General features: G+C 48.0%; 1 protein-coding gene across 1 annotated transcript in view; it reads right to left on the bottom strand.

Annotated features, from left to right (window-relative positions):
- Positions 1–8,198: 8,198 nt before the first annotated feature.
- The window catches only part of CHST8 (carbohydrate sulfotransferase 8), a 54,757-nt gene continuing 51,277 nt past the window's right edge, over positions 8,199–11,678 (bottom strand). Inside the window, exon 4 of the mRNA XM_078606902.1 lies at positions 8,199–9,718. Coding sequence (XP_078463028.1) covers positions 9,053–9,718 — 666 coding nt within the window. The 3' untranslated portion in view covers positions 8,199–9,052. The remainder of the gene's footprint in view (positions 9,719–11,678) is intronic.

Here is an 11,678-nt window from a genome sequence, read left to right as displayed (position 1 = left end):
CTGACGAAGAAGCATACATATTCTATTTCAATGTTCGTCACTAATTTTCAGAGGTGGGCCATTTTTGGCGAGAAGAAGACATCAGCATATGTGTGTGAGGGCCGCCGCACCATTTGAATCCGTTGGGGGTTTGACAGCAGCACGATAATGATGATGGGTGTGTTTTCACGATGTGTGTATTGTCGGGGGGCACACATCAGGGGCCGTACTGAAGGCCACCAGGTGCTGCCAGTGGCCCCTGCGGGACTTGAACACTGGTCTGTTTGATCGAACATTCAATTCGGATCGTTCATATACGACTGTTGTTGTGGTGGTGGTGGTAGTTGTTCTGCTGCGTTTGGGGCTGCTGTAAAATTGCCATGGGAGTCACGCACGTGACGTGGGGTAGAAGGGGCCGCAACGTGTCTCTTGACAGTTCGCAGTTACCATGGGAAGCAAGACGAGACACGCTTCTTGTCTCTCCCGTCTCTTGCACGTGCACTGTAAGACACCGAATGGGTGTGTGCTAATCGGTGACATATGCATCACAAACGTGGACATCAATTGCGTCGCACTAGGGACCCCGTGACGTGTTGTTAGAGCAGCAGTCCACCAGCCTATCCGAGTACAGTTTTCGGAAGCACTCCACACTCATCTTGCTCTCCTTTTTAACTCGCCACATTTCACCTTCATAAACTGCCCGTGATAATACTTGTCTTGGTTCTCTTGTTTTCTTTGTTTGTTCACTGCATTCCTCGCGTGTGACAATGGCTAAGTTCATCTGCGTGGCAAAATGCTAATTGGATAAAACTGATGTATTAGAAAGCAATACAGCTGCCGATTGTTAGAACTATTGCGAAAAGGTCTTCAAATTTTATTTCACGTTTCTATAACTCTACTTGCCCCAACTTCCTACAGTTACACTCGGTAGTATAACATCTAGTACTCGAGTTTACGTGACCGTTTCTAGCGGGAGTCACAATCCTGTCTTCTTGATTTGTTTTTCGGTTTAGGCCAAGTGCTAGATTCATGATAACATGATTGCCATTAATCCTCCACCAACCGACGAGATTGTCAAAACCGCGCAATCTACTATCATAAGGTTCACCACTTTATCACCAAATAAATTCCTGCCACCCGAACGTTGATGCCAATTCCCCGAGCTGTCCGTGTCGAAGCTAGACCTTGGCTGTCGTTGCAGTGATATTGTGGTTGTCGTTTGGCTGTGCAAGTTGTGATTGTGGCAGCGGCGGTGGTGGTGGTGGTGGTGGTGGTTGTTCGAGCGAACTATAATCGCATTGTTGGTGTTTCAGTTAGTTTTTCTCCTCGCCCGGCAGGGTTCATTACGTGATTATTCATCAAGCGGATCCACACTGAGTCGGAGGACACGTTTTGTCAGGAGGGTCCTGCCGCTTCATTGAGTTTTTTTTTTATCTCAAGGCGTTTTTAGCCAAATAGTGTTTACCTGTGGGAGGAAAAACGGAGCGCACCTGGATAACACCCTATCGCGGCTGGCTACGTACGGTGCGAAAGAAGTTCATCACATACATTTCATACACTCCACCGTACTGGTGGAAACAGATGGCGATGAGTCCACTTAGTGCATTGCCTTTTCCTAGCAAGCCACGGCGTGCTACCGCGGCGCCCACGGGAAGGGAGTTTCTCGCAAACATTTGCGCGTTCCGCCAACCCTCGCCTCTGCGGTGCCGGGCTACAGGCGTGCGCCACCACCGCCCGGCTCCTCCAACCTGCGCTGAGCCAATTGTAGTGAAGTATGGTCACGCAAACCGCCCCTCACACCCACTGCCTCAACCCCCTGCTATCGAGGTCAGCAAGAGTTCACGGAAAAACCCCACGCTCAAAGCTCCGCACGGGTCTCTTAAAAAGCTCCGTCGCTGCTAACTGCTGGCTGCCTCGCAGCTCAAGCCTACAGACAAACTGGTAGCTCCAAGCAGTCCCCCAATAAAGAGTTCTAACCAGGCTGGCAACCCCTGCTTAGCTCCCGAGATCTGCTCGAGATAGAGCGCGTGCAAGGTGACTTGACTCCGTTCACGGTGAGCTATAAACCTCGTGCTACGTACGGCGCATGAGATTTTCTGCATATATGGTTTTAAGCACAATAATGAAAACACTAAATTGCGCGATAAAAAAAAACTGCAGAAGACTGGAAATTGTACGTTTCCACTCTCCTTCCAATATAATTGAATCCTATAAATTATTGTTCGGATGAGCACGCTTCCATCCGTGAATAATGTATCATTGTAAGGCATGCATTACCATAGGTAGCCAGCCAAGCTGGGGGGGAGGGGGAGAGAGATTAATGCAATTAACAGAAAAAAAACATTCAACGTTCAAACAAGCCGCACAGATTTTTGAGCAATCAAAATAAATCCTAGGTCTCCCTTGCAAGAAGGGGGGAAATTTTGTTGCAGCGGAATTTTCATCGTCGTCCAATCCAATCGCCTGCCGACTCGTCGGTCTTGAACTCCGCAGTCGATCTTGCTTCGGCGTGTGAGCCGTTATCATCACCGCTACTCCGCGGGGGGTTGGTCATTTCGGGGAGCAATTTATCCGTTACTCTTTGGTTCTTTCGGTAAAGTCACGTAGGTATAAAATAAATTAAATCATGATTTAATTAGAAAACAAATTAAATCATGATTACTTTACCGAAAAAAACAAAGAGTATGGATCCCTGCAGTCACGAAAACTTCAAATCTAGATTTCATTTATCTGTTGGCTGCCGTTCGGTGAACGGTCTCCATCCGTGGGCCATCATACCTTCTTGCGCGACGTCTTCTGCCCCATCTCACAATCTTTTTTCCTCGTGAGAGTCGGCTAGACATCTCGGTACTTGCATTTGCTTCCTGATCCGATATGTCATTTGGTCACTTTGAGATGTTTCCTTTTATAAATGTAGCACTTTCATAAATGAACGCTGTTGGCGCTATTCCGCTGTCTCGGTTTAATTCCAACCGTGCATCTCTCTATGAAATCTCGACTTAAAGCTTTCGTGACTGCAGGAATCCATATTCCTGGGTCTTGCGGTAAAGTCACGTAGATAGGTTCAAAGAAAATAACAAACGACTGCGACGTTTCGATCGCAACACAAGCAATCGTTTTTTTCTCCTGATGACGATTGCTTGTGTTGCGATCGAAACGTCGTAGTTTTTTTTATTATTTTCTTTGAACCTATCTACGTGACTTTAGCGAAAGACCCAAGAATATATCATCTTTAAATTTTGATTTAAAGCTTTCGTGACTGCAGGGATTCATGTTCTTGGTTCTTTCGGTAAAGTCACTTTACCGAAAGAACCAAGAATATAATATATCATCTCTCTACTCTTCTGTTTGGCACATTTCATATTTTCTTATATTCCCTTTGCCAGTATCCACATCTCTGATCCGCAAGTCCATAACTGGCTATTCACTCAGAAAATGCGCACCGATTGAAAACTTTCCGCTTCAGCAACAGTTGCATGCTGCTTCTTGTGATGAAATTCAGTTTTACGAAAGCATTGCATCGAACTCTTATATCCCTTTTTATTAAAAATAATTCCCTTTGGTTCATATACGACAAAGATCCCCCGTATAGCCTTAACAGACTGTAGTGGCAAGTGATGTTAGCGAGCACCTATGAAGGCCAGAACGCCACACGAGGGGGTGGGTGGCCAGCATCACGCCGAGCCGCCTTTGTCTCCCCAGTGTTGATATTTACTACACACCGCATCAGGTACTCATTTGAGGCTGAGTCGACCTACGTACAACTATACACGCATACATTGCGGTAGCCCTCACAGCGATTCCGTGACTTCACCGTGGTCTTTAATAAAGGAACCATGCTTCCACATCTACCGCTTTCCCTCCACCTTCAACGACCTGCCATGGCCAAGCGTGGTGGAGCGCACACATCTCGCGAAGCCCCCATTCACGGGGGGGCGTTGACGAGGTGCCATAACCTGCTGGCTGAGCCAGGAGAATTCCGGTTCAGCACGTGGAATAATCTCCACCTGCATCCATCTATACGGGGATAGAGCGTTGCCCCCTTTCGCACGCGAGGGTTTTCTCCAGGTGCTCCTATTTCCTCCCACAAGTAGTGTAATACAATAATAATTATAAGTACATATTGATCTTGGATCAATTGGTACTTATTGGTATTATTAAATAAGCCTTACGACCCTCACAGGCATTGGGAGGATAGTCATCCAACAAACACTGGCTGTATAATTAAGGGAACATGTACTGGCATTGATTGCGTTGGAACGCCTTAACAGGAGTTGCATAACCCGTGTTTGTAGAGAATGGCCTGCCACGCCTTTTGGCCAGGTCGATAGGGTGTGTTATTTTTTTCAAGCCGAACCAGCCAAGGAAGGCTTCTTGGTAATGTTGCGTGCATTACAATTTGCGTGTATGCGTTGCCCGATGGGGCGTTAAAGCCAGAGCCTCGTGGGTGGGAGCATTCAAACACGAGTAATTGTAAATGGCATCGCTTGGCATAAATCTGTGTGCTGGAGCTAAAGTGACTCCTTATTCTCACCTAACCGTGGGAATCGCAAAAGCCCACGCACCAACAAAAATGCCGGGCTGGATTTCAAACAAACACTGGATTTAGATTGAGAATACAATTAAGCCATTTGGGGATATATACATATTTAATCGTACATTTTTCAAGATATGCTTCAAAGCTCTTTGTCAATCCGCTGCTGTATTAAGTCCCTCCCCGTGTAATTGGGTCCGAGCAGGTTCCAATATCGCTTGCCTCCTGGTTTTGGCTCACGACGGAAATTCTCAGCACTCCCGGGTTTAGGTTGCGCTCTTTTGGTGATCAGGCTTTAATTAGCGAAGCATCCAACTATGGAACGCCTTGCCACTTGAAATCGGGCAATCGGAGTCGGTAGATAGATTCAAGTCAGCTTTGAAAACCCCATTTCTTTAAACGGAGCCTTCCCCCTTGACTTTGGTTGGTTTCCCTGGTTCTGTTGTTTCCTGCTTTTTATGCATTGCGCATTGGCATCATAATGGTGGAATGCGCATTATACATTTGATTTATTATTATTAAAGTTTACAAAGCATAATTATGAAGCCGTCGTGAGAGCCTCTGCGTCATAACAAAGCACGAACACCAAACATCCATGTCCACCCTACTTGTAATTCTAAATTGGCCGAGGCAGCTGGGAATCAAACTCAACGTGGCTGGGTTTATTTGCGCAATTCGCTAACTGCTGCGGCACTGCCCCTGGGGTTTTCTCTCTCTCTCTCTCACTCTGGACTGAACAACATTATCCGTGCTCAATACGCGGTAGTCGCCGATCGCATCGGTAACCGCGTGCAATGTGACTTATCTGTAAATTCGTATCAGAAGGGGATAACACGTTGGAACGGACCCGAGAAATCGTAACTTCGCACGCTTCAGAGACGGCGGAGCTGTGGAAATTTTTTAGTTTAAAGCTCGCAGAGCAAAGCCACCTTCCGATCACGGCTCCCACGCTCGCACAAAACTTCCACCGCCGTGTCGTGTTGCCCGCGCCGTCCTAATGTGCGTTTGGCCACAGGGTTGTATTTTTTTGAGCTGAAGTTTTTAATCCCACCTTGTTCCAAATGAATGGTCGGAGTCAATGGGCGCAATTTATTCCATTAGAGGTAAAGCCGTCGGCCCTGACATTCGTTAGCTGTCCTTGACCCTCCAGAAACTACAACGAGAGATTAGCCAAGAGAAGGCATCCTGTACTTTTCCAACAAGAGACGTTTTAGTGGCAATTCAGTCGTTTTATTGAGGAGCCCTCACAAACAGAATGTAGTGCTCACGTGACAAGAATGTGGGACCTCGAGACTATTACGAAATGGAAACAGCACACGACCAAGTCACCCCGGATTTGTTCGATCTGAACGGACCTCAGGAGATAAGCAGGTTTTGAGCCTGGTTTTTAATTGCATGTAAGACTGCCTGAAAATATCAGGCGTTGTATTTGCGCTTGAACTATTTAGATAATTTTGCTGTTGTTAATGTCCAAATGATAAACCACTTTTTTGAGCTGTCATTTGTGGCCATGTCGCTTTTTTTAAAATAAGTTAATATTTCAGTGGGATTTGTCTGGTAGGATGGGGATGATTTCGTTTGATTTGTGTGTTTTGGGGTGATTTGTTCACCTTTCTTGTACTTTGCACTTTTATCATGTTTTTGTATTGTTTGTTGTAACGTTTTAACCCGCCTCGACTGGACATCTGTGAAAAGAGCTTCATAGCTTATCGGATTCCTCCAGTATAAATACATATTCTGATTCTCATATAAGTGAATATTCTGAACTGCACGGTGACCAGTACAGCAATTAAATTATTCAATCTATCTTGATTTGAAGCTTTCGTGACTGCAGGAATCCATACTCTTTGGTTCTTTCGGTAAAGTCACGTAGGTAGAAAATAAAATAAATCACGACGTTTCGGGCGCAACACAAGCGTTTTATAATACCGCCTGGTATTGTGTGGATTTCTCTCAAGTTTCCTCCCACTCGAAGCCAGGCACTCATCAATGGAATAGGCCAACGTAGCAGGACCCTCCAGAAAAAAATTGTCATGTGACTAATAGCTATCAAAGCGATGTTAACCCCCACTTTAACCCACCAAACAATACCCATACACCGGCATCATGGAATGATATCGTGTGTGGCATTACAGTACAGTATTGTACAGTTTGGGGTTTATTTGGGCATACCGGTAATAAATAACCGACGTTATTAAATAAACACCTGATCATACCTGAGATGAGTGATGATCTTGAAACTCTCTGTTTTTCCACTCGAGCACATGCACATACGGACCCACATGAACAATACTGATCAGCACACCGTGCGTACGTAACATCTCTTTATTTAAATGATGTATGGTATTGTCGTAACTTATGTATATTAAACAAGACGGGCGGGCTGAACGCAACGTTTGCAAACCAGGTCTTGTCACACACACACTCCACCAGTGTGTGGGTCTGTGATCCGTTAAGAGCTGGTGCCGTATATATAGTTTTTTTAATTGTGCACTCCCAATACAATTCATATGGGGCGAAACCAGGGCCTTATTTATTTCAGCCGGAGATGTCTGGGGCTGAGCTATGGAAAATATTTTCGAACCCCCCCTCCCCTGTCCACGCCACTGACCACCTCACGGTGGAAAATCTACGAGGTCGATTTACCATGATTTCCATTGTGGAGATGGAGTGATGTCACCAATTGTGGGTAACCATCAGTATGCGTTTAACACGCCTGACCCTGCTGATGAACCACACGAGTAAACCGGTTCGTGTGTAATTCGCTTACGGAACCGTGGCCTGGATTCAAACTCGGGTTTCCAGGTGCATTGCGGTGAGCGCTAACCACTGCAAGCATGGCTCGGTTGTCTTATGATTTTACTGCAATCATAATGCCCGGTAAATGTACTTTGAACCCAAGAAGACAGACACCTCTACATATGCATATGACCTTGAAGAGTGACACCAGTTAAAAACAGCTGTCCATTCTTGCGCACGAGTTATTTTCGGGTGATGGGGGTGATGGGGGTGATGGGGGTGATGGAGGTGCCCGGCGGTGTTGTGTCGTGCGATTGGAGATGTCTCCCAGGCCGTATTGTGTGAGATTATCTGGGCGGCCCTGTTTGATCATGGGATTGCTTCTATAGGCTACACACGAGCCACGTTACACTGTTAACAATTGCCTGTTAAGTCAACAAGAGATGTGTGTGTGGCTGTCAGGTATAAGCGCTTTAATGAATGCAACTGCAGTATCACAGGTGTAATCATCACTCAGAAAAAAAACCCAACATCGTGAATAGGAGAATCGTGATAACATGATGATCATTATCACCATGAGCAGCCAAGAGCCTCATAATAACGATCATTAAGACCATTAATCATCATCATCATCAAGTTCATCACTGTCATCATGATCATCATGAGTGGCAAATATAATCTTTGTTACCATGATGATGGTCATCATCACAATGAAAAGCAAATGTCAATATCCAGACTCATGATCATCATCATCATCATCATCGAGAACAGCAAAGGTCATCATCGCGACAAACAGAGGTCATCGTCATGATGATCATGATCATCATCATCATTTGTCATCATCATCTTCATCGGGAGCATCAATCGTCATCTCCCTAGCGCACGTTAATTTAAATGGCACTTATATGGAACACTGGAAATAAAGAAACGACTCGAACCAATAAAACTCAATGACGCTAGTCTTGTAATCCACCGCAAGCACAGACTCTGTACACAGTGTGTATATGTGTGTGTGTGTGTCTGTGTGACACGTGTGTGTGTGTAAATGAACCGTGCATGAGGTCTATCGTTAAACCTTCTGAGTGGTGGGATATCTCCTCTCTCGGTGTGCACTATTTGCATCGGTGGCCTATATTTTGACGACGATACCCAACCCCCGAACCAGATTTACCGCAGTAGGCGGTCCGGTTGGGGTTAAAGCACACCTGATATCTTTTTAGATTCGTAAATAATGTGCAATCGAATGCGTCGCACGTACACTGAGTGCGTAGTTGAACGATTCACATTTTGACGCCTACTCCCAGTCAACCTTCGTCGTACAAGCCACGTGTACATCCACTGGCGGCTGTAGTCAACGTCAGCGGGGCGGTCGCTTCTTCTCCTGTGCTGCACCCCCCCCCCTCACGGACCCCCCCCCCTGCCCGAAAACTTCCTCCCAGCAATCCATGCTGTCGACCTCTGCCTCTGTTCCAAGTCCAGGCTCAAGTCCTTGCTTGGCTCTTCTGCCTGTGACTCACTACCCGTTCTCATATATATATACACAGTATATATAATATTTTTGTACAGCCTCTTGACATGCGGTTGCGTTCATGCGGAACTGATGTCCCACTGCCGCCTTCTTGGTAAGAAGACGTGAATCTCGAGAGTTGTTGTTGTTGTGTTTTGGAAATCCCGGTTAAATACAGATCCACAATAATGCTCCTTAAATCCGAACCGCAATTGTCACCGCCACCGCTGTGCGCTCGTCGCTGCTTCCCCGACGCGTAAATGCCTGCCGCACGGCTTGCGAGGCCACGCGGGCTAGTAAATGTCGCCGAACGGCTTGGAGTAGTTGAACATGATGTAATCCAGGTAGTAAAAGTCGTAGGCGCGTTGCCTCTCCCGCCTCGACAGCGCCGACAGGTATCTGCGTCCCGTCGCCCGGCCGTCCTCGCCCGCGGCCACCGTCGCCGTCCCGTTTCCGTCTCCGGCGGTCGAACCCCTCCCGGGTTCCTCGTCCCGGTCGGCACGCTCGCCCGTGCCCGCGCGTTCCCCCGACGGAGGCGTCTGGGGAAACGCCGCGGCCTCTTCGGCTTCGGCCGGCACCTGCGCCGCCCGCGCCTCGCCTTCCCCGGGGAACGTGACGTCGTCCGGCACGCCGACGGCCCGGAGGAGGTCGTTGGCGTCCCCCTCCAGCTCCTCGAACTTGCCCACGAAGTCGTAGGAGATGGCGCACGGGTGGCAGAGGCGCGTCGCCGCCTCCCAGTGGATGTCCATGCCGAGGGGGCGCCGCGGGTCCAGCAGGTAGCGCAGGAACTCGCGGAAGGTCACGCCCTCGCCCGAGCGCAGGGCCTCGCGGCTCGCGTTGGCGCGGTAGCGGGCGAGGATGGCGCGGCCGAACAGCGGCTGGTAGTAAGGGTTGGGGCGCTCGAGTTTGTCGCGGAAGGCGGAGACGAGGCGCTCCAGCGGCTCGCGCACGAAGAGGACCTGCCGCGGAGAAGCGGCAGCGGCGGAGCCAGAAGCGGCGGAAGCGACATCAGCAGCAAGAGAGCCAGGAGGAGTGGAAGCAGAAGTAGGATATGCAAATAGAAGGAGCAGTAGCAGAGCCAGAAGCAGCAGATGCAACATCAGCAGCAGCAGGAGAGCCAGGAGGAGTGGAAGCGGCAGTAGGAGACGCCAATAGAAGGAGCAGTAGCAGAGCCAGAAGCAGCAGATGCAACATCAGCAGCAGCAGGAGAGCCAGGAGGAGTGGAAGCAGAAGTAGGATATGCAAATAGAAGGAGCAGTAGCAGAGCCAGAAGCAGCAGATGCAACATCAGCAGCAGCAGGAGAGCCAGGAGGAGTGGAAGCGGCAGTAGGAGACGCCAATAGAAGGAGCAGTAGCAGAGCCAGAAGCAGCAGATGCAACATCAGCAGCAGCAGGAGAGCCAGGAGGAGTGGAAGCAGAAGTAGGATATGCAAATAGAAGGAGCAGTAGCAGAGCCAGAAGCAGCAGATGCAACATCAGCAGCAGCAGGAGAGCCAGGAGGAGTGGAAGCGGCAGTAGGAGACGCCAATAGAAGGAGCAGTAGCAGAGCCAGAAGCAGCAGATGCAACATCAGCAGCAGCAGGAGAGCCAGGAGGAGTGGAAGCGGCAGTAGGAGAGGCAAATAGAAGGAGCAGTAGCAGAGCCAGAAGCAGCAGATGCAACATCAGCAGCGGCGGCAGCAAGAGATGAATTGACAATTCAGGGCATCAACAACGATAACGCTGATCAATAAGATAATCGCCATTACACCTTCGACAACAATCACATTTACTTCATATGTGGTTATCCAACTCTTATTATCCATTCTATCTGGCCTCTCTACATGCTTCGAAGAAGGGTCATTGCCTATAATATATTTATAACGTTAAGGCCACACAGTCTTATTGACGGACGTCTTGAGCTTTTTTGTTGTTTAATGTGAATGGTGCTTGTGCACACACCGCTGCCAACGCAGCTGCAGCATCAGCAGCATCACCATAAGTTCGTATCCGTGGAAGTGAGTAACTCAACAAACAATTCGTTGGCCGGTGTGGGATGTTGCTAAGGTCCAGACCAGGGGTCGACAAACCCCCGGCTCCGAACCCGCCGTGCGGCTCTTTAAGGACCGCTAAGTGACGTCGTTTAGTAAGGGCCGCCTTTCTCGTGTTCGCCACGCAGTGCGTTTGCGGCTCTTGAAATAGTGAGTTACTGGCCCCCGCATACAATCTGTCAGATTTTTGCGTTCCGTTCTCAATGAAATGCGCCGCGGTGGCTAGGAAATGTTAGCTCCCTCACCTGGTATGCAGGAGGTCGTGGGTTCGATCCCGACCCTGACGCCTGCACATCTGGACCATAATAGAGGTTTTTTTTGGGTCATATTGGTCGCGAAAGCCTACGTGTTAAACTGCATTTTTGGAGTTTGCGTGTCTCTCTCTCCGTGGTCAAGTGGATTTTCTTCTCCTGGTCCTCCAGTTTCTCTCCTCAACATTTAGAATCAACATCACGCGTTTAGATTATTCGGCTGCCAAAAAATGTCCAGGCGATGAGCCACTTCGTTGAGCTATTATTTGTGAGAGCCAGGTCGCTCCTGAAAAAGAGCCACACAGCTAAGTGGGCCTTACCTGGTCAAATAAACAGAAAACATTGATCATGGGACCTCCTTTGCCAGTACCAAAATATACTAATAGGGGTTTCCCCTTTTTTCTGGCAACAAAACTGACACCTTTTGCAAGGAACCATGCTCACATTAACCACAATACTTGCAGTCAAATGCAAACAAAAAACAATACTCTGATAATTTATGCATTGTCTTTGAAATCAGTTTGAAATCAGTTTCAAAGACAATGCATAAATTATCAGAGTATTGTTTTTTGTTTGCATTTGACTGCAAGTATTGTGGTTAATGTAAGCATGATTCCTTGCAAAAGGTGTCAGTTTTGT

Source organism: Lampetra planeri, chromosome 26 (assembly GCF_965212315.1).
Source record: "Lampetra planeri chromosome 26, kcLamPlan1.2.h2, whole genome shotgun sequence".
NCBI classification, from domain to species: domain Eukaryota; kingdom Metazoa; phylum Chordata; class Hyperoartia; order Petromyzontiformes; family Petromyzontidae; genus Lampetra; species Lampetra planeri.
This window is presented reverse-complemented; position numbering and strand designations above follow the sequence as displayed.